The 23,660-nt window shown below is 44.8% G+C and overlaps 1 protein-coding gene across 1 annotated transcript in view; it reads left to right on the top strand.

The window, feature by feature from the left end:
- SUPT4H1 (SPT4 homolog, DSIF elongation factor subunit) overlaps positions 1-23,660 on the top strand; it is a 243,727-nt gene that overhangs the window by 44,463 nt on the left and 175,604 nt on the right. The window contains exon 3 of the mRNA XM_044054154.1: positions 8,268-8,323. Within this exon, the coding sequence (XP_043910089.1) occupies positions 8,268-8,323 (56 nt within the window). The remainder of the gene's footprint in view (positions 1-8,267; positions 8,324-23,660) is intronic.

Here is a 23,660-nt window from a genome sequence, read left to right as displayed (position 1 = left end):
ACCTTACAAACCTTTGCAAGAAGAAATGCTGGGGTGGATGAAGCCAGAATCAAATCTTTGGTGTAGATCGCTCTCTCTCTCTCTCTCTCTCTCTCTCTCTCTGTCTCTGCCCTTCCCCTCTAAACAACAAATGCAGAAGCTACTTTGCCCCGATTCCCCCCTCGGGGAGTTATTGAGGAACGCTGTAACACACAATTGGCCCCCAGATCTACTGTATGCTTTTCCCCCTTTTCCCCTCATTCCGAAATTCCTCCAGAAAGCTCAGAGGTTGGGAAGCAAAGTGATTCTCGTTGCCCCTTATTGACTCCGTCAAGTCTGGTTTCCTCTCCTATGGCCTCATCTGATCCACAGCCCATGGATCCTGGATTAATCTCAAGTGGTACTGTCTCATCCTCTGGGACTGAGTTCACCCCAATCTCCACAGCCTGGTTCCTCCACTTCCAGTGATTGCCAGGCTGCCTAATACCTCATCCCTCGTTCGTGAGATTCTTCTGGCTTCTCACAAACCTTCCACCAGAAAAATTTATTCTAGTAAATGGACTAGGTTCTCTGCTTGGGCCGAAGATCAGGACATAGACACTTTCTCTCTGCCTATTCAGAAGATCCTACACTACAGTACCTGACTACTCTTGTACATGCAGGAGCCTCAGCATCAACAATTACTGTGCATTTAGCAGCTATTGCAAATTTTCATAGTAGATTTGATAATTCTTCTGTTATGTCACACTGACTGACTGACTGCAAAACCTTCTTGAAAGGAGTATTACACGTTACACCTCCTGTCAAGCCCCCTATAGAACCCTGGGACTTGACTTTGGTACTTCAGTCATTAATAAGCCCTCCTTTCGAACCTTCTGATTCATGTGATATTACATTTTTATCATGGAAGACTCTACTTCTAGTAGCCCTTACTCAGCGAGAAGAGTATCTGAGTTGCAGGCCTCTAGTGTCAAGAGACCTTACTTGAACTTCCACAGGGATAGTGTCCCTTCGTACCGATCCTTCCTTCTTGCCCAATGTCATTTCTGGTTTTTCAATTAACCAATCTACTGACCTGCCAGTTTTCTTCCCTCAGCATTCCAACAGATGGGAGTATCTTTTGCACACCTTTGATGTTCATGGGCAGCTTCATTTTTATTTGGATGGGACTAAATCTTTCAGGAAAAATGGATCAGTTGTTTGCGGCCTTTGTGGGACCCAGACTGGGTAAACCTGTCTCCATAGTGACTCTATCCTCCTGGCTTAGAAATGTTATCAGAATAAACTGTCATTACCTTCCAGAATAAAGGCTCATTCTACTAGATCAGTGGTTACTTCTGTGGTTTTTCATTCCAGAGCCTCTGTGGATGATATCTGTGCAGCAGCCATTTGGGCAAGACCTCGTACCTTTATCACTCATTAAAAATTGGATACCTCCAGAGGATATGCATCTTTTTGGTTCTGTGGTGCTCAGGAACATCCTTCCTTAGGGCCATCAAAGACTCTAGTTGCTGGGGACTCGGTCATATCAGTAAGGAATGAATAAAGATTTACAACTTCAGATAAAAAGTTGTCTTTCCATAATGTTCCACCTGTGTTGTAGATCTTTATTCATTCATTACTTCCCTCCCTCCTTCCCCCTGCCTGGACTCCTGGTGGACTTTAGGAACTCCTGGTTACGGTATTTGCTCAGACAGAGCCTCCTACTGTTTCTCTTACTATCCCTATAATATAGGGGCAGGAAACTCGATCTGGAGAGACTGAGAAGGGCATTATAGGTAGGTCTTAGCTGAGAGTTTTTGGCTGACTTGAGCTTGGAAACAGCTGTCTCTGTTCCGAGGATGGAACTGAAATCCTATCAGTAATGAATGAAGAAAGGTCTATAACACAGATGGAATGTTATGGTAAGGCATAACTTCTTTTTCATTCAATGCAGTGTTAACTAATAGTACTACTTGCAAACAAAGACCTCCTCTCCCTATATTGGAGCATGCTGTAAAAAGAAAGCAAGCACTGTGAATTTATATGGTCATTTTCGTATGAAGAAAAACTTGTCCATTTCCAGAGGCTGGTTATCTCATGTTTCTTAAATCATCTCTGTAGTATGGTATTGTAGTGATGTTATGTGATCCTATCTCGCCTACATTCTGACTGATGGGTTCGGAGCCGATCCTCTTATGCCAAAGAGCGAAGTCTCTTATTGGCTGAGCTTATTATATCCCAGGATGCACCACTACCATTCCCCCAGATCTCGTTTGCCGCTAACCTGCGAAGACGTGGTCTCGAGCTGGCTGAGCTGAGTAGTTATTTTTTGACTAACTTTTCTGTCAGTTTTGCTGTTTTCTCTCAAAAAGCTGTTTTAACAGCTATTCTTACATTGTTGTGTGGTTGGTTTGAATTTGTTGTGGAAATTTTGTTGTGTGACTGGGTTGTGTTTGCTAGGCCCCTTCATCTAGGGCCTTCCGGTTAATCAACCCTTCTATATTTTATATATAGTAAAAGGCTTTAAAGCTTTTGGTAGCTGTCTGTTCTTACAGGGTTTCTAAGCCCTGTGATTTGCGTGATAACTGTAAGCCTATATTTAGGGCAGTAATTGTATTTCTTCCAGTCAGATTACTGAAATTCCCCATAATGTCTCAGAATCCTAGGCCTTCGGCTTTAAAAATGTGTAAAATGTAGTTTCAAAATGTCCATCACGGACGATCACTCGCTCTGTGTGTATTGCTTAGGGCAAAACATTTACAGGAATCATGTAGCGTATGTCACGCTTTTTCCTCAAGGGTCCTCCAGGAGAGGAAAAATAAATTAATTCTTAAGGGATTAATTAAACCTTCTTTCAAGAAGCTTTGGCGTCCTCTCCTTCTCCGCCAAAAGAAAGGGCCGGTTCCGACCAGTCCGTCGGATCCGACCGCTAAGAAACATAGGCAGGCCTCTCCTTCGGCTCCAAGGACTTGAGCCGAGGTTGAACTCTGCCTCGATGCCACCAGTATCGACTCCTCTGGCTTGAGCCGATGGCTGGGGCATCGAGGCGGGTCACCTTCGGCTCCACTGCTCTCGGAGCCGACAAAGGTTGCCCGCTCAGACACTTCCTCCTCGGCGCCGAAGTCCACCTCGGCACCGATGGAATCTGGTATGTGTATTCCCTCGGCGCCGATACTCATTGAGTCGCCTCGGAGCCGGTCCCCTAGCCCTTTGGGGCCGTTGGAGAGGCCGTCTCGAACCTGTTCTGTTTCCTCTCGGTCTTCGAGGATGTCAGATTCTGATATAGACAGGGTGCTCCAAAGACTGTTCCAGTCCCCAGTCTTCCAAAAATTTGTTTCGGTTCCGACCCAGTTGGCTTTGGAGCCGATGACCTTGACCCACCCCATTGCCATTCCTCCTCCGACCGCCGGCTCCGCCGAGCAGGTGCTGTTGGAGCCGGTGGAGATCTCAGGGTCGGCTCCGACCCTTACTCCAACCCGGCCTCGGGTCCGAGTTTGGTACGGACTTCTTCAGCTGGACCCGGGGTGATGTTTGGGACCTATGCTGGTTCCGAGCCTCCCTCGGTGCTCTGCGGGACTTCCGTCGGCTATCACGGCTCGGGATCGGACACTCCCAGGATTCTGGGGTCCGGCTTTCAGAGCCATGAGGAGTGCCTTGGCCAAGTCCTTCGCCATCTCTCCGCCTTACCGGCACCTTCCTGGGCGTGGAGACTGGGTCTTTGGCAGTTCCCTGTCCGTAGTCAGCGGAGCCCGGGGCCTGAGGTTACCCCAGTGGGGTTCCCCTTCCTGAGGGTTCTTGAGTTGTCTTGGAGGAACCCCCAAGGAAGAGATCGTGCAAGAGGAAGCACGTGGACTCCCGAGTCTATTACATCAGACACTGATCTGGATGATGCAGAGGGGTCCCAGTCGTCCTTGGATGATGTCTCATTTGCAGACATCTTAGAGATCCTCAAACAACGAGGCGGCTGGATATCCAAACCCTCTGCTGACGAGTCAGTGCTCCTCAAGGCCTTTGGGGCTCAGCCCTCCGCCTCCTGGGTGTCTCCGCCCTTGACGAGCTTCTGGATTTAGTTTGTCGAACATCCAGATACCGTGGAACCAGTCCCTTCGTCCAAATAAATTTTTGTCTGCTCCCCGAGAAGGAGTTCCTCACTAAAGGCGTGGTTGTAGATGCCATGGTGGTGGCATCTGCTACACAACAGGACGTGGCAGAGGCTTCAACGTCCGTCCATCCTCCTAATAAGGAGTCTAGGAGTATGGACAGGTACGGAAGCGCACCCTGACTTCAGCGGCCTTTACTTTAAGGTCTCTGAATTATTTGGCACATTTTACCAGGCTTCAGAGGGATCTGGTCAAGGAGTTGTCAGATTCCCTCTGGTAACCTACCTGAGCAGCTAGCCCAGTCGGTTAGCTCTCAGTTGGCTATCCTTCGTCAATTTCTAACTCGTCCATGAGGCTCATTTCCTGTCGCGGGAGTGGCGGGTAGAGCGGCAGGCACAGGCGTGGCTCTCGGAGACAAGCCTGGCTCCGCTTGTCAGTTCATGGAGGCCTTCAAGTCTTCCTTCGCCGACGCTCCCTTTGATGGGTCCTCATTGTTTGGACCCAAGGTTAAAGACACCCTTACCCGCTGTGAGCAAGAGGGAAAAACTTTATCTGCCGTAGGTGCCCGTTATTCCACTCCTTTTCGGCCTTACCCCAAGGCTAAAGGAGGTGGGAAAATGTGGTTCCGCAAGTCTCGCAAGTTTTTCCCCCAACAGCAGGAAGATTCCCCTTCCAGAGGCAGAGGACGGGGAAATTTTTCAGGGAGACGCCGTCCCAGAGGCGGCAGAGGGCCCCGCAATTCTGGAGAAGTCCTTTCGTGGCTCTTCAGCCTCCCACACGTCATGAGGGATTGCCCGGCTGTGCTGCTCGAGCCAGTCGGGTGTCATTGCCAAGCACCTAAAAGCCTGGGAGTCAATCACTCAGGACAGATGGGTGCTTCGATCATTGCCGGAGGTTACACCATCCCATTCACATACTCCCCCACCGTCCAAAAGAATCCCGGACCCACCACCCAGTCAAAGGGAAATGGCAGCCGCAGAAGCTTTAAAGCTGCTAGAAAAGGAGTCATCCAACTGGTCCCCACAGACCAGATCGGATCAGGAAATTACTCCAGGTTCTTTTTAGTGCCAAAAAAGGCAGGGGACCTGAGACCAATATTGGATCTCAGCAGACTGAACCAATCCGTCACGAAATCCAAATTCAATGGTCACGTTACAATCCATTCTCCCATTGTTGGAGAAGGATGTTTGGATGTGCTCCATAGACCTCAAGGACACCTATTATCACATACCGATACATCAGGCGTCCAGGAGGTATCTGCGCTTCAGCCTGGGAGTCAGTCATTACCAATTTTGCGCTCTGCCCTTTGGTCTCACCACAGCCCCAGGGTGTTCACCAAGTGTTTGGCAGTAGTGACGGCTCACCTGAGAAGTCTTGGATTCCAAGTGTTTCCCTATCTCGACGACTGGCTCCTGACTGCCACCACCAGGCATCTACTAATGGACAACCTCAAAGCCACCATCTCCTGGGTATTTCCCTGGGGATTACATTCAATTGGTCAAAATCTGTCTTGCTGCCCTCTCACGCATAAAGTTTATAGGAGCAGAGATAGACTCAAGATTGATGCGTCTTTCTTCCTGCGAAAGGATCCAAACTTTACAGGGCCAAGTTCAAGGTCTGATCTCGAGATCCAAAGCCCCAGCCAGGATGGTTCTACAAGTTTTAGGCTCAATGTCTGCCACGGTTCTTTTAGTTCCTCTGGCAAGATTACACATGAGGATTCTTCAGTGGCTCTTGTCAACTCAATGGTCCTTTCAGGATCTTCCCTCAATCATCACATCATGATTACGGAAATATGCAAAGGGACCTTCGCTGGTGGCTTCAGACATCAAATTTGAATCAAGGAAAACCCTTTGTTCTCCCCTCTCCAGTGGTTACCCTGACGACAGATGCCTCCCAGATAGGGTGGCGGGGGCATTGTCTGGGCAGGCTAGTTCAGGGCTCCTGGCTTCCAGACGAAGCTCTTCTCCACATCAACGTGTTGGAGATGAGGGCTGTACTTCTATCCCTACAAGCCTTACACAAGTTTCTTCCTCAGGGCATCATCGCCATCCACACAGACAACATGTCGGTGGTTTGGTATCTGAACAAACAAGGAGGGACCAGATCATACCCCCTTTGCAGAGAGGCCATGAGAGTGTGGGAATGGGCTGTAGCTACCAACCGCTTCTTGGTAGCGACCCACATCCCGAAAGTCAAATATATTGGCAGACAAATTGAGCAGGACAATTCTCTCTCCTCACGAGTGGTCTCTAAACCACACAGTAGCAGATCAGGTTTTCAGGAGATGGTGGACCTATTTGCAACTCCACTAAACACCAAGTGCCAAAGGTTCTTCTCCTTGATCCCACATCAGGGAGTACCAGCCATGGATGCTCTAGCACAACCTTGGCCAACAGGGCTACTTTATGCCTTTCCTCCAATTCCGCTTCTTCCCAGAGTTATTCAAAAGCTTCTCAACTGGGGTCTTCAATGATGCTGATTGCCCCATACTGGCCTCGTCAGGTATGGTTTCCCTACCTGAAGAAGCATGCAGTGGACGATCCGTGGACTTTAGACCTAATTCGGACTTGTTAATCCATCAGTCGGGACATCGGCATCAGTCCCTTCAATCTTTGGAATTGACAGCTTGGCTCCTCCGCTTCCGACTTCACTTAGAAGACACACAGTAGAACCGCAAGTTGGTCACATTTTATCTTCGCCCACAAACCCACCACTAACAAATTGTACCTTAGTAAGTGGAAGAGGTTTGCTATCTGGCTCAACTCAAGGGCTTAGACCCTATCACTGCTCCTGTCCCAGAGGTCTTGAAATTCTTAACATCCCTGTTTAATCAGGGATCTTCTGTCTCAACTATTAAAGTCCAACTTGCTATCTCTAAATTCCACGAATCCATGGATCCTCCTTTGATGAGCAGCAGACTATGCAAAACTTTCATTAAAGGTGCGAGCCTATTAAGACCACCAATTTTTCATCCTGCACCTCCGTGGGATCTTGATTTGGTGCATTAACATCTCCCGCTTTCGAACCGGCTGCTACATGCGAGTTAAAATATCTGTCTTGGAAAACTGCCTTCTTAGTTGCAATTACTTCTGCAAGAAGAGTTTCAGAGCTTCAAGCCCTGTCTATTAAGCCACCGTACTTGATTTTCCACAAGGATAGAGTATCACTTAGGCCTAATCCATCCTTTGTCCCAAAGGTCTGTTCTAGTTTCTGCCTACAACAATCTCTAGAGCTACCAGTTTTCTTTCCAAAATTCTCCAATGAAGCAGAATACACTCTTCATAAATTGGATGTTCACAGGCAATTACGCTTCTATTTAGACAGGACTCAGCAACCGTAAGTCAGACCAGTTGTTTGTGTCCTTCTCAGATAATAAACTGGGCCAAACCATCACAAAAGCTACTATCTCAAAATGGATCAGAGATTGCATAACTCAGGCTTATTCTTCTTTAAATAAGCAACTTACAACTTCTATCAAAGCTCATTCTACCAGAGCTATGGCTACTTCTATAGCTTTTCATTCCAAGCTCGCTATATCGAAATCTGTGCTGCGGCTACTTGGTCCAATCCGCACACTTTCATTTCCCACTACAAATTGGATGTGGCATCTAAAGGGCGAGCATCATTTGGTTCCACGGTACTCAGGAGTGTTTTCCAGTGAGCCACCCAGGATTCAGGTGCTAGGGACGCTGTCCCATCAGTCAGAATGTAGATAGGATCACATAACATCTTTTAGTTATGTACTCACCATAACTTCAGATGTTTGGGATCCATCTCCTTCCCCCTGCCTTGGAGATCAGAAGAGATTGAACGGTTTTGAGTTCTACTGTTTTATCTTGTTTCATCTGACGATGTTATATAAGCAGGGTATGCATGTGTGCATGTATGCGGACAAACTAGATCTGGGGGAATGGTAGTGGTGCATCCTGGGATATAATAAGCTCAGCCAATAAGAGACTTCGCTCTTTGGCATAAGAGTCGGAGCCGAGGGATCGGCTCCGAACCCATCAGTCAGAATGTAGGCGAGATGGATCCCAAACATCTGAAGTTATGGTGAGTACATAACTAAAAGTTTTGGAGCAGGAATTGTTTTACTTTTTTTTTTCTTTGCAAGAATACTCTCTCCAGTTTCTTGATTTTTATAGATTTGTGAATGCATAGCTCTGCATCATCTGAGGAGATGTAATGTTTGTTTCCTTTCAGAATCGTTGCCATGATGAGTCCTGATGACAGCTGGGTAGCCAAATGGCAGAGAATCAGTAAGTTTGTATTGGAAAACTTTGCTTTCATTACTGCTGCTGCTCTGGGTATGCTCTATTATAGATTGTGGTTTTAGTGCAGCCTGTTTTTTACCTTTGCTCTCAATTTTTATATATATATATATATATATATATATATATATATATATGTGTGTGTATATATATATATATATATATATATATATATATATAAAAAATGGTATACATTTTTTTCTTTTAGTATGGTTATCTTTTCCTATTGCTGGTTTACAGATTGGTTTGATGACTTGTGTACTTGGTAGCTAATACAGATGGAATTGGCAAGGATTAGACATAGGATCTCAATCCTGTCCCCAAGCCTCAGAGGGCACACTTTGCATTTTAACTGTGTAGATGAAGACTTTTTTTTCTTTTTTAGCTGCTGCTTGCCCACTCCTTTTTGACAGTCTGACTTTCCCCAACTTGGATGTAAGCCCTTTCGTTGTCCTATGTTGAGCATTTCCAGTCTCCTGAGAGAGAGAGGATAATGCAGAAGGGATGTCATCCATGCAGCCATGAAGAGTTTTTCTCCCTGCTATTATTTGCAGCCAAAATGCCCACCTAATGTCTTGTCAGTTTGCACTGCCTGTCATGGAGGTGACCATGAATTTGCTGGGAAGGAGGGCAGCAGTCCCTTGCACTGATGTTTGCATGGTTCTCCACACGCGTCCAGTGAGTGCTGCCTTCATTGGTTTAGTAAGCAAAGCATACTTCTGGGCTAATTTTCATGAAAGCATCTGTTTGTATTGGAGCACTGGCTGACTAGGAGCTGCAACACCATTGTCCTGGAATGGACATTTGCTTGTTGACACAACTACCCCTTTCCAGTGGCCAACTTTTCATTTGAACTTGGGTTGTAGTTAGGGTTTTATCTGTGTTAACAGCCTGTCTAGATGAAACCGTAGGTATTAGTGTATATGTTTTGCACTGCCATGTGGTACAAATCTTTCCCTTTTGTAAGCTTAGGGATTTCAGTCAGGAAGCACACAGTTTTTTTTTTTTTCAGTTTTTGACAAGTCCTTCAGTTGACTAGTTTAGTTTATTGGGGGAGGTATTGCTTTTTGCTTGGACAGGTGTGTGTGTGTTTCAGTGTAAAGATGTGCTTTGCCATACATGTACTATTGGGATATATGAGAATTCCCACTTGTGTTACTCTACAGTGGCGAGATTGGTGTTGTTTCCCCATATGAGAGTTTTCTATGTTGTCACCTTTTAGAAGTTGTAAGAAGTGTTGGTCTATAGAATGCAGTAGCTGTTAAAGATGAACCGCAAAGTGTTATTTATAACCACTTGTAATTATGCTTTCATTGTATAAAATGGGCATTCTGATTGTAATCTATGTAGTTTAGTTTTACATCAGTGGAGCTATGTTAAGTTTACAAACAAACCATGGAATGTATTGTACACTGAACAGCTGTCCAGTTACTTCCTGATTCTTTCTTCTGGTGGAACCTTCAGCTGAGCGTAAATGCTTTGTAGCTCAGTATTTGGTGGATTGCAGGTTTACCTGTGCCAGGAACAGGTACTTGGATTCTGCATCGTTCTTTGCCGTTTAACCTCCTTACCCGTTTTGAGTGTAGCACTTCTGTAGAATCCAACTGATGTTCTCTAGTGCAGCAGTTCCACCTGTATGTTAGACTTAGTGTTGCTGGCAAGTATCTATTTCTGACGTAATGGTTGGGACTGCATGGTCGTGAGGCTGCCCAGTATAGGAGCTCAGCCTGTTGGGTGGCATGGCCATCATAAATGCATTCTCTCCAGGATAAGGACAGGCTTGTAAAGCCTACTAGTCCGTCAAGTAATTAAATGTTTTTGAAACTGAGCACTATGCATCATCTCCATAGGAGTTAAAGGAATGGCTGACAGTACATTGAATCATGCATGTGCATGGTCCTAAGCTCAACACTCCCCAACTTCTGGAAACTGCAGTACAGCTCCACGTTTATATGGAAGCAACTTGGTTTTCTGCCGGGTACTGTAAGCAGTATCTTGACTTACATACAGGTTGTTTCCATATTGTCCAGTAGCAGTTTTGTATTCAGTGAGCATTTTTCTTTCCAACACTGCCCCAGCTGGTGTATAATGCACACATACTTTATTGTAGGCTATCCATTGAGTTGATTACTATACCAGTAATTTTTCTACTAAAATGGTTCACCCATGGTATGCATGTATTACAGCGATATGTTTGTTTTTGCACTGTGTAATTGGCATTATTCACTTTAATAGGAATCTTATTTTGTTCCATTTCTCCTGTTGGAATATAAATACATTTAATTCTCCATCTATTGTCTGATTGCATAAGTGGCTCTGCTGCATTTGTTACTTTGATCATGCCTAGCCGCTAAAGTTTTCTCCTCCCAGTTGTGTCAAAATGCAGGATCACATGACTGGACATTCCTGACAGTTGCTCAACATAAAAGAAATGCAAACTATGCTATTCATAAATATAGCTCCAGTGAAGAAACTAAAGTAAAAAATTTGTAATTTGGATTCAGAAAGGCCACTTTTTATGAAGAGCTTAATTGCTGCAGAAAAAAACCTGTAAAAAAAAAAAAAAAAAGTACTTGTGGCTTGATATCTCAACCACTTTATATGTCTGTGAACTGGTATAAACAATAGTGGAGGAGTATTATGGAGAATCTGAATCTTTTTAGAGCAAATAGGAGAAAAGACCCTGCTTCAAGGCTGAGGGAGAGCTCCTTAATTAAAATCTTAGCCATGCAAGATGAGAGGAGTTCACAGATGGTCCAGGGCTGCAAGTGAAAGGTACTCTTCTGAATATCCTATTTGAAGGGGAGTCAATAATACTTGTACATGACCATGCACTCTGGCTTATTGCGAGACATAAGGGGAAAAGTGACATATATGGTAACAGTGTAGAGAGCTCACTGTGCTGAGTCTGCAACCTGGCCAGGGAGAAATTGTGCACTATATGGGAATAGAGACTGACCGACTGGTATAGATACTTTGGGAATAGATGGATGAGGAAGATGATAGGCTTGTGGACAAATGTCTGAAGAAGGCACAGAAGATGTCTTTTGGAGTTGTAGGAATTGATGTCTAGCATTTAAAGTGTAGAGTATATCAGAGTTGGAAAGAGAGAGGTAATGGAGATTTAAGTATAAAGCAGACAAGGTGCTAAGAATACAGGGGCAGCAAAAATAAAAAGAGAAGGTAGTAGTATGCATTTAGAAAGATGAATTTTTAACTCTTGCAGATGGTGTGAAGGGAGGGGCCGTACTTCAGGTTAATACAGGACAAGTGATTACAAAGGACAGAGAATAGTTGCTTATTCATTTTCATGAATGAGAAAGTGAACAGGTTTCCACACTCTGAAACAAATTGTCAGAATGGGGAGAGCATTGGACTGACACAGAACATTGTGAAGTAGTAACAAAGGAGCTAATTACTGTGTGGGACAGTAAACACGTGGTCCAGACAGACTGCCTTCCAGAGTCCTAAAACTGATCGTTTGCTGCAGTCTTTAACATAGCTTTACCAAGATCAGTTGCCTGCACTCTGGAAGGCAGGTAATTTGATACCATTCTACAAGGTGAGGTGGGATAACCTAGAAACTGTAGGTCTACTTGCATATCTTTTGTGGTAGCTAAAATAATGGTCTTGGAGGAAGCTGGTTTCCAAAATCACAACCAAGATGGAGCCGTTTGTCAGTCAGACCTGGTGTGGTTTTATGAAAGTTGCAGGAAAATTTGACATGGGTATGTCAGTTAATATAAGGCCTTTGATTCATCTTTGCATGGATGCCATTTTGGGTAGAGTGAAAGATTTCGGTTGATCACAAGAGTCTTAAGATGGTAGCTTGGATAGAGGGGAGAATTCTTATATGGGAAGAAAAATGTTAGGAAAAAAGTAAGATGTTAAGTTGTCAATCTCTCCTTCATTCTTGCTGGATGGGTTTGGAGCCGATCCTCGGCTCCGACTCGGCACTTGCTTAGCTTGAGAACTCCTTTTACCAGCTCGAGGCAACCCTATATCCCATGATGCAAGGCGGGACTACCCCAGATCTCGTTTGCAGCTTTGCGAAGAGGTCTCCTTTTTTGCCAGCTGAGGTAAGTTTGAGTTTTCAAACAGCTTTAGTCAGGGTTTATCTCCCCCTTTTTTCATATTTTTTAGTGGATAGTACATACAATCTCCCTATTCCCCTTATAGTAAAAATTTTTACTTTATAAAAAGTTTTTAAAAAAATTTTCAGTTAGGCCTAGGCCTTCCTTATTAATCCCTATCTGTGTGTCTGTGTTTGAGGATTAATTTGTGTGACTGTTTTTGGTGTGTGTGTCTGTGTGTGAGTATTTTATTACTCTTTTTCCTTAGACTATGTCTAAAGAGGTAAAGGTCTCGGGTTTCAAGAAGTGTGACTCGTGCTGTCAGAAAATGTCTCTGACAGACGGTCACACTTCTTGAGTTTACTGCCTGGGGCCTTTACACCTGCAGGACTCCTGTGCTTTGTGTCACTCTTTTAGCCAGCGAGTCCTGCAGGAAAGGAGGAATAAATTTAATCCTCCGTGGCTTGCTAAAGCCGGAAGGTTCACCCACTAAACCTGGGTCCAGTAAGCCTTCCAAGCCATCCAGGGGTCAGGCTACAGCTTCCAAGCCTTCCCCGGTGGCTCCGACTCCTTCGGAGTTGAGATCGGCTCCGGCCGGAGCCGATCTTTCTCCTTCTCAGCTAGGGTCGGTTACGATCGGTTCCGACACCCAATCTGCTGTTGCCTTGTCGGCTCCGGCTGGAGCCGACACAGTATCCAGTATCGGAGCCGAGAAGCCTTCGGCTCCATCTGGAACCCATAGGACGTCGGCTCCGATGACTTCCTCCAAGAAGAGATCTCGGTCCCCGTCTTTGGAATCTATCCACTCGGCTCCGGGGTCTCCTCTTTTGTCGGAGCGGAGTCATCGGAGCCGATCTTCGAGATCTTCCAGGCTGTCTGACCACGATTTAGAGAGGGTGGTAAACAGGCTGCTAAAGTCGCAGGCACTGGCCCAAATGCTCCATAGCCCGTCTCAGCAGACTTCGGCTATTGCTTCACCCCTTGAACTTCCTCCTCCGACTCCCCACCAGAGTTCAGAGCCGGAGCTTCGGGACAGCGACTGTTTGGCCGGAACCGATACATCCCCTTTCGGCTCTGTCGTCTTCGGCTCCGATCTCCTCCTTGAGACCTTCCTTGGAGGGATCCGGTCGTCGGGTTTCCCTAGTCTGCTCCGAGGGGGCTAGTGGCATCGGACCCTTGTCCGACCCCGCTCTCCCTCTCGGGGCTTCGGCTTTGGTGAGCTCGGCACCGACATCGGCCTCTGAGCCTTCCCTCTCAGTGGAGCCGGGAATTCCTATTTCCTCGGAACGGGAATATTCCGGTCTCCCGGGGAGGGGAGCCTTTGAGGTGATGAGGAGTGTCCTGGCTCCTGAGCCAGGTCAACGGTCCATCCCTCTAGCTCCTCCCTCTTCGGTGCCTGTAGACGCCTGGGATCCATCGCCCCAGGTTTCCCCATTGGGAATATCTTCCTCTTCCGAAGTTTCTCCTGATCCTGCAGGGGAACCCCCTCGGAAGAGGATGTGTAAGAGGAAACACACAGACTCCCCTGAATCTACTACATCTGATACCGACTTAGATGAGTCGGAGGGTTCCCCACGATCCCCCTCTGAGGATGTCTCCTTTTTAGACATCCTTGAGCTCCTCAAACAGAGGGGAAATTGGCCCTCCATTGACCCCTCCGAGGATGAGTCGGTATACCTGGAGGCTTTTGGATCCCGAACCTCCACCTCCTGGGTGTCTCTGCCTTTCGATCCACTTATGCAGGTAGTGGCTCGGAAGGCGTGGGCAGCTCCAGATTCTGTGGAACCTGTCCCCAGGAGACCATCCAAGTTTATTACGGCCCCTACGGACAAACAGTTTCTTTCCAAGGGCGTCTCTGTGGATGCTATGGTGGTGGCGGCCACTAAGAAGGAACTTGCGGATCCTTTAGTACCTGTCCATCCCCCTTTCTAGGACCATGGACAGGTATGGAAAGCGGATGTTTTCTTCAGCGACCTTTGCTATGCGTTCGCTGAACTACCTTTGTCACTTCACCAGGCTTCAAAGAGATATTCTCAAGGAACTAGGTGAAGTGGTCCAGGATCCTTCTGCTGGGGCTCAAGAAAAGATTGCCTCACAGCTAGCAATCCTGAATTCCTTATCCAACTCCTCCATGCTGCTCATATCCTATGCGGCCGATGGAGCGAGTAGGGCCGCAGGCACAGGAGTGGCTCTTAGACGTCAAGCCTGGATGCGGCTTTGTAATTTTGCGGACCCCTTTAAGGCGTCCTTCACCAATACTCCCTTTGATGGTTCGGCTTTGTTCGGACCTCAGGTGAAGGATACCTTGACCAGGTGTGAGCAGGACGGTAAAACTCTTTCTGCCGTTGGAGTCCATTTTTCCACCTTCTAGACCATATCCCAAGGGTCAGAAGGGAGGGAAGATGTGGTTCCATAAAGCCCAAGGAGCTACACGGACACACGTGGTCAGTTTACCCCCAGAGGCAGAGGGGTAACAATAATAGACGCCGCCCTAGAGGCAGGGGGGTCCTCAGAACCAGGGCAACAGGGAGTCTCTTCCTGAGAAGCCCTTTCAGCACCCCTGAGGTGTTGCCCGACTGTCCACCCTTGGAGGCAGTCGGGGGAAGGATTTTGCTGTACCCAGTAGCCTGGCATTCCCTTTCACAAGATATGTGGGTACAGTCGATCATATCCGAGGGTTACAAAATCCCCTTCGAAAGGTATCCCGTACCTCAAAAATCCCTTCCAGACATCTCACCCGGTCAAAGGGATTTGGCAGAACAGGAGGTTTCAAAGCTCCTAGAAAAAAGAGCCGTCCAGACTGTTCCGGCAGACCAAGTAGGATCCGGCTTCTACTCGAGATTCTTTTTGGTCCCCAAAAGGTCGGGAGATTGGAGACCAATATTAGACCTGAGCAGTCTAAACAGATTTGTCATGAAGGCAAGATTCCGGATGGTCACACTTCAGTCCATTCTGCCCTTTCTGGGCAAGGACAACTGGATGTGCTCTATAGACCTTCAGGACGCGTACTATCACACAAAGATTCACAAGCGCTCCAGAAGGTTTCTCCGCTTTCGGCTAGGGACCAGTCATTACCAATTCAGAGCCCTGCCCTTTGGCCTCACTTCAGCCCCCAGAGTGTTTACCAAATGTATGGCAGTGGTCACAGCTCATCTGAGACGTCAAGGATTCCAGGTGTTTCCTTATTTAGACGACTGGCTCCTCTCCGCCACCACCAGGTGTCAGCTTCTTCAGACCAGAGACTACACTCTGCAGCTATGCAGGAGTTTGGGAATTTCAGTGAATTTCGAAAAATCTTCTCTGCGGCCTTGCCAATCTATCACCTTTATAGGCGCAGAATTAAACACCGTCAAAATGTTAGCCAGACTAACATATCAAAGAATTCTGGACATCCAAAAATTCGTTCGGATTTTATTGCAGAGCAGCAAAGTCAAAGCCAGGCTGATACTAAAGGTTCTAGGTCTTATGGCTGCGGCCATTGTTCTTCTACTACTGGCTCGCTTCCACATGCGTCTTCTGCAGTGGATGTTATTCACTCAGTGGTCGTTCCACAGTCTTCCTATGAGGCACGAAATCTTAGTCACACAATCGTGCAGGACTCATCTGAATTGGTGGATATCTTCCCCTCATCTTCATCAGGGCCGACCCTTTGTTCCCCCTCCTCCGGTTGCCACAGTTACTACGGATGCCTCTCTGATCGGGTGGGGGGGGGGCATTATCATGGCAGGATGGTCCACGGGACGTGGCAACCCATAGAATACCACTTCTTCCCGTAGGGACTATTGCAGTACAAACGGACAACATGTCCGTGGTCTGGTACATCAACAAGCAGGGCGGGACCAGGTCCTATCCGTTGTGTCGAGAAGCTCTCAGACTTTGGCAATGGGCAATCTCCTCTCATCGGTTTCTGATAGCAACGCACATCCCCGGCAGGTCCAACCTCTTGGCGGACAGGCTGAGCAGATCCATTCTCATGCCTCACGAGTGGTCTCTCAATCAATCTGTAGTGGACCAGATTTTTCTGAAGTGGGGCACACCTTGTTGCGATCTTTTTGCTACACCCCAAAACAACAAGTGCCCCGATTTTTCACCCTCTTTCCCCTACCAGGTCAACCCCTGAGAGACTCTCTAACCCAGGATTGGCCCCGGGGACTTCTGTACGCTTTTCCTCCCTTTCCCTTGATTCCACAAGTCATTCAGAAAGCCACCGTTTTGAGGGCCAAATTGATTCTCATTGCCCCTTACTGGCCTCGACAAATTTGGTTTCCGTCTCTGCATCGTCACCTCCTGGTGCAGCCCTGGCATCTGGACCCAGTTCCGGATCTCTTGATCCACCAGTCGGGTCAACAGCACCGGGCCATTCATTTTCTCAATCTCACTGCTTGGTTGCTCCACTTCCTTCCCTAGCCAGGCTTCCTATGATCTCTGATTCGGTCAGAGACATCTTAGTGGCTTCTTTAAAGTCGTCCACCAGAACCGTTTATGCTAGCAAGTGGCGACGTTTTTCCATTTGGGCAAATTCCAGGAATATTGATCCCTTTACTGCTCCTGTGCATTCTGTTTTAGATTTCCTGGCTGAAGTTTTTCATTCAGGATCTTCTTCATCTACAGTAAAAGTTCAACTGGCTGCTATTTCCAAGTATCATGTTGGCTTGCATGATCATAACATTATGTCTCATAGACTATGCAAGGCCTTTCTGAGAGGAGTTTTTCTCCTAAAGCCGCCGATAAAGCATCCTCCTCCACAATGGGATCTAAATTTAATGTTGGCATCCTTGATGTTACCTCCCTTCGAACCGTCTGCTTCATGTTCTTTGAAGTTATTGACCTGGAAAACTATATTTTTACTGGCTGTCACTTCAGCAAGAAGGGTTTCCGAGATTCAAGCTCTCTGCATCCGTTCCCCTTACTTGGTTTTTCACAAGGACAGGGTATCCTTAAGAACGAACCCATCCTTTCTTCCCAAAGTTGTGTCTCAAACCAATATTAATCAATCCATAGATCTACCATTTTTTTTCCCAAACTATTCTGACAGAGCTGAACAAAAGCTTCATTTTTTGGATGTCCATCGTCAGCTCAGTTACGAAACAATTCAGGAAATCAGATCAATTATTTGTCTCCTATGCAGAAAACAGGAAAGGTCTCCCAGTGTCTAAAGTGACCTTATCCAGATGGTTGTCTTCTGCCATTTCTTATGTGTACTCTCTCAGAGGCAAGCAACTACCTTCTAAACTGAAAGCACACTCAACCAGGAGTCTATCCACTTCTACAGCCTTTCAGGATAGACTATCTATTGATACCATTTGTGCAGCAGCTACTTGGGCCACTCCTCATACCTTTGTCTCTCATTACAAGTTAGACTTGGCCTCCAGAGACAGAGCCAGTTTTGGTTCCACAGTTCTCAAGAGTCTGTTCCATTGAGCCACCCGGGATACAGGTGCTAGGGACGCGGTCCCATCCAGCAAGAATGAAGGCGAGATTGACAACTTAACATTTAGAAGTTATGTACCTACCATAACGTTCCATGTTAGTTGTCTTCTCTCGCCTTCTTTCTTGCATCCCTCCCTCCTTCCCCCTGGCCTGGACAGATCTTGAAGAGTTCCTATCAGGTTGTTTCCTCCTGAGCCTTCATTAGAGGACTCTTTATTATGAACTTGGGTTTCCTAAATATATTAGGTTAGTCCTTAGCAGGGTAGGTTAGCTACCAAACGAGATCTGAGGTAGTCCCGCCTTGCATCATGGGATATAGGGTTGCCTCGAGCTGGTAAAAGGAGTTCTCAAGCTAAGCAAGTGCCGAGTCGGAGCCGAGGATCGGCTCCGAACCCATCCAGCAAGAAAGAAGGCGAGAGAAGACAACTAACATGGAACGTTATGGTAGGTACATAACTTCTAATTTGTTATTACTAACAAACATCAATGTCTAAGTTTTTTTTGTCTTATGGGGTTAAATTTTAGGTCAAATTCTATTTGTATTTGTTGTAGACATATTATTGAGAGAATTACAAATGGATTTGATTTTGTTTTTGTAGACTGTGAAATTTGGAGCGGTTTAATGCATTCATTGAAGAGTCTCAAACTTTGAACGCACTTTTTAACTGGTCTGAAAAATGGCAAAAGAGGTTCATTGAAAATAACTGCAGAGTACCTGGCTTAGGCATAGATGGGATTGGTATAAATTATCAGCTGAGAGTGGATTTGTTTGTAACAGCACAAGAGGAAAGACCCGGAAGGACCCTAGGAGTAATATTGTCTTCTAGAATGGATTATTGAGAGCAAAATAAGTGGGCTACAGCAGCAGAAAATGTTGGGTAACTTTACAATTTGCTCTTTAGACCAAATATTGCATGCCGTTTTTGGAGGAAGCCTTTAAAAGGAGTGAAATTCCACGGTTACTGAAGGAATCTAGATAAAGTAACTAATAATAGTAAAACAGATAAACTTGATAAACCACAAGTTTTATCAGATCAAAGAAATTATTAATAAAAACTGGGAAGTTATTAAACATGACAAAGGATTAGTTACCCTGTTGGGCGAAAAACCTAAAATAACTTATAGAAGAGGAGATAATCTCAAAACCATCTTAGAGAGACCTAAGAAAAAGCAAATTTCCAATCGACCACATGGGATGCATAAATGTGGGGCATGTAACCAATGTAGGCACATTAAAGTTGGCACTTATTGCACCATTAATGGTAAAGAATATAAGATCAGTAGTCACTTTAAATGTGAAACAAAGTCAGTGGTTTATGCGGCACTATGCAATCACTGTAAGGCTTTCTATATTGGGAAAACTGAACGTAAACTCAAAATTAGGATATATGAGCATATGCATGCTGTTTCCAAAAATGATGAAAATAATGCTCTAGCTAGACACATTTGGGACAATAGTGGTCATGCATTTAGCTTTGTCATTTTACAACAACGAATACCGGATATACGGGGAGGTCCTTGGCAAGTTCGTCTAGAAATAGACGAACTCTTGTGGCAAATTCGTACTAGAGCACATTCAACTCCAGGTATCAATGAGTCTCTTTCTATAAAATGTGTCTTTAAATGGTTGGCTTATAATAGATAAATATAAGCATTTTTTGGTACCGAGGGTTTAATTTTGTTATTTCAGTTTTTCTGGATAAATAACATATAAACTATAGGGTCAATGGTGAAATATTTGTCACTTTGGGCATATAAATTTTTCTAGAAGTTTTTTTGTATATTTAGTATTTGTAGTTTCTTTTTTAATATAATAATGATAAAAGAAACTCACCTAATGTCTATTTAATTTTTCATGTAATCACATGTAGAATTGTTCTTTTAGAATTCAAGGTTGGCTGGGGGACAAATTCTTGGAACTTTTAAAATGTCAGTCTTGCTTAGTTAGGACTTGTTTTTGTAAGCCAGCAGGACATCTGAATTAATGTCATTTCAGTTGGGATTTATTTGTCAATTTCTGTGAATGTGACATATACCTGTTTTGTTTTTTAATGATACTTAGCATTTACTTTAGTTTTTTACACATCTGAACAAGGCTTCACATGCGTTTTAGAACAAACTTTAACAATTTGTTATAACATAATGAATATAGGAAACGCATTTTAGAACTTTGAGTCTATGTCCTTTTAAGTAACACTGGTATTTGACAACAGAGTGCAACTATCACCGAGTGGTTGATTTAGCTTTAAGGTTGTTATGACAATGCTTAATTCAACAATGCACTTATTATCTATTGGGCAATTACTTGGTATCATGTATAAAAACTTGCTTCTTTCCTTCTGCTGTGTAATCTGAAGAAGGCGGTGTATGTTTTTCCGCCGAAAGCGCTTATTTTATTGGGAGTTCATTAAATTAATTTTTAATATTCAAGCTTTCTCTTATTGAGTTCCAGTCTGCCTTGTGGTTTATCAACTAATAATAGTATGCATGACCGAAGGAAAACCCATCAATGATGACTGGAAAAACTGCGTCTTTTGTCACTTGTAACCACAGTGTATAGGAGTGACATGCAATTCTACCATAAACTTGAATTTAAGTACACTTTTATCTGCTCTTTTGCATATAGTACTGTATTTAATTTATTTGTGTTTTTCACTGGGTATTAACTCAACTGAAGTTGTGTCTCTCTCTCTACAGTTAGTTGTGACCCACCCACCCTCTCTGTTCTTGTTTTGGTGTTAATGTTGGTGGCTTTGAAACTGCCCACCCCTCTTGTAGATTTGTCTTTGGATACTCCTTCTGAGCCCATCTCATTTGCTCACTCAACTGAGTGCAGTGAGATCATATTCTGATTTCAGGCACTCCTACTGTGTACAAAGAGAGCATTTGGGAAGGACAACCCCTGTAGCCTCTTAATCCTGCTCTGTTCCTCCTTCGAAAAGAAAAAAAAAAAAAAATATATATATATATATATATATATATATGTGTGTATATATATATATATATATATATATATATATATATATATATAAAATATATGAAAAAAATACAAAAATCTTATTCATCTGCTCTTACTGTAACTGTCTTAGTTGCTCTTCTGCGTGCTGTTATCTGTTCAGACACTCTTACTCTGCACTTATTACTGCTTGTTAGTAGCCTTCTAATTTACTACCTTCTGCACTTGTTTTTTAGTCATTTGTTAATTTAATTGCATTTATTTGAACTGTATTTGCGGTGGTGTTGCTACACGTTCAAGTGTGCTGGCCTGCACTACAATTTGAATTGTATTTACTGCTGTTTTAGCTGCTTTTCTGCAAAAAAAAAAAAATCTAAGCTTGTTTCCTGCCTTTCCTGTAACTAGTGAAGTCCAGATACAGACTTGCTGTATCCAGGACTGTTGGTAAGCTTCTGCGCCCCCCCCCCCCAAGCCTTTCTGTGTTGGAGGGAAGCCTTCTAGCTTATCTACCACGGGAAGAGTGGGTTTTGGCCCTGAAACTGTAGTTCATTGGCAGTTTGGGCAGTTTTTCCATATTTTCTACTTTCTGTTTAAAAGCCCGTTTTGGTCCCCGCCTTTCCTATAACTAGTGTAATCCAGTACAGATTTGCTGTATCCAGGACTGTTGGTAAGCTTCTGAGCCCCCCCCCCCCCAAGCCCTTCTGTGTTGGAGAGAAGCCTTCTAGCTTATCAGTGGGAGTGGTAAGCACTAGTTATCTACCACAGGATGAGTGGTTTCTGGCCCAGAAATTGTAGTTTATTAGCTGTTTGGGAAGCTTTTCCATCTCTTTCAACCTTCTGATTTAAAAGCCTGTGTTTGCGCTTGTTTCCTGCCTTTCCTGTTACTAGTCTAGTCCAGGTACAGATTTGCTGTATCCAGGACTCTTTGTAAGCTTCTGAGCCCCCCAAGCCTTTCCGTGATGGAGGGAAGCCTTCTAGCTTGTCTACCACAAGAGTAGTGGTCCCTGGTCCAGAAATTGTAGCTATTGGCTGTTTGAGCAGTTTTTTTTTTTTTTCCATCTTTCAACTTTCTGGTTTGAAAGCCGCACTTGTGCCTGTTTCCCACCTTTCCTATAACTAGCCTAGTCAGGTTACAGAGTTGCTGCATCCAGGATTGTTAGTAAGCTTCTGAGCTCCCAAGCCATTCTGTGTTGGAGGAAAGCCTTCTAGCTTATCAGCGGGAGTGGTAAGCACTAGGTAGCCTATCCTCCACGGGAAGAGCGAGTTTTGGCCCAGAAATTATAGTTTATTTGGCCATTTGGGCAGTTTTCCATCTCTTTCAACTGTCTGGCTTAAAAGCCTACGTTTGTACTTGTTTTTGTAAGCTTCTGAGCCCCCCAAGCCTTTCTGTGTTGGAAGAAAGCCTTCTAGCTTATCTACCACAAGAGGAGTGGTTCCAGGCCCAGAAATTGTAGCTGTTGGCCGTTTGGGCAGTTATTTTCATCGCAACGTTCTGGTTTAAAAGCCGCATTTGCACTTGTTTCCCACCTTTCGTGTAACTAGCCTAGTCCAGATGCAGAGTTGCTGTATCCAGGACTGTTGGTAAGCTTCTGAGCCCCACAAGCCTTTCTGTGTTGGAGGAAAGCCTTCTAGCTTATCAGTAGGAGTGGTAAGCACTAGGTAGCCTGTTTGCCACGAGAGGAGAGGTTCTTGGCCCAGAAATTGTAGTTTATTGACCATTTGGACAGTTTGTCCGTCTCTTTCAACTTTCTGGTTTAAAAGACCACATCTGCGCTGGTTTCCCATCTTTTCTGTAACTAACCTACTGTGTAGCACTAGAAAGCCTTAAACTGATACAAGCCTTCTAGCTTAGGAGAGAGACTTTGGAGTGATTTAAGTATCAGTTTTCTGTACTTTCTTGCTGTACTTAACTGAACTGTTTTCCACATAAATGCAGATTTTTCCAACGTTTGTGATTTGTAAAAGCTTGTTTTTTCACATATAGTACTTATTTGACTGCCTGCACATTTAAAAAGTTGTTTTTTGTTTAAATTAACTGTTGTAGGCTACACACTAAAGCATGATAGCCTTTTCTGATCGTTTGTAGTCGTTTAAAGCTGTTTAAGTGTATGTTTTACTGTTTTCGCCTTATCTTTTCAAAAAAAAAATTCCTAGTTTCCTGCCTTTCTAAGCTAGTATAGTCCACCAGTTTTTTCAGGCTAGTGCTGAATTCAGGGCTGTGATACTAGTTTCTGAGTTGCCCATACGTTACTTGGATAGAAGGAAGTTTCTCTGCTCACCTGTGAGAGAGGGGAGCTTTGAGCAACCTATCTGTCCCTGGAGGAGTGGTTCCATCGCAGAAGTTAGTAGTTTATTGGCCATTTTGGGATAATTTCTATCTCTTTCATTTCCCTGTTAAGGTTTGAGCACCGTGCCGTGCCGGTTAGCTACAGTTAAATTATTCCCGGCTCCACTAGGTCTCCTCTTCAGTTTTTCCCTTGAAACTAGTCTAGTCTAACTCTCAACCTAAGCACTCAAAAAGCATCTTACAGCCCAGCACTTGCTCAGACCTAATAGCAAGCACTAATATACCCTGACACTGATTGCCCAGCAGGGCAAGGCTCTTTATTCACCCCTCACCAACCAAGCGGCTACGCAGCTCACCCTACTAGTCAGGCATGACCAAAGGGCAACTTCAGGTGCACTCTCCAGTCCAGCTGGTGAATCTGGGTATCCTGAGGCAATGTTACAACTGCCTCATGTACACAGACAACCCTCTCCTCTTACCACAAAACACTAACATATGCGAGAGCTGCAATTATACAGCCAAACTGGAAGCTAAGCTGTCTGCTCCCAAGACTGGAACAGACAGTCAAGAGAAGGTTAA

The sequence above is a fragment of the Protopterus annectens genome, chromosome 13.part0, assembly GCF_019279795.1.
Source record: "Protopterus annectens isolate FY-2018-M chromosome 13.part0, PAN1.0, whole genome shotgun sequence".
Classification (NCBI taxonomy): domain Eukaryota; kingdom Metazoa; phylum Chordata; order Ceratodontiformes; family Protopteridae; genus Protopterus; species Protopterus annectens.
This window is presented reverse-complemented; position numbering and strand designations above follow the sequence as displayed.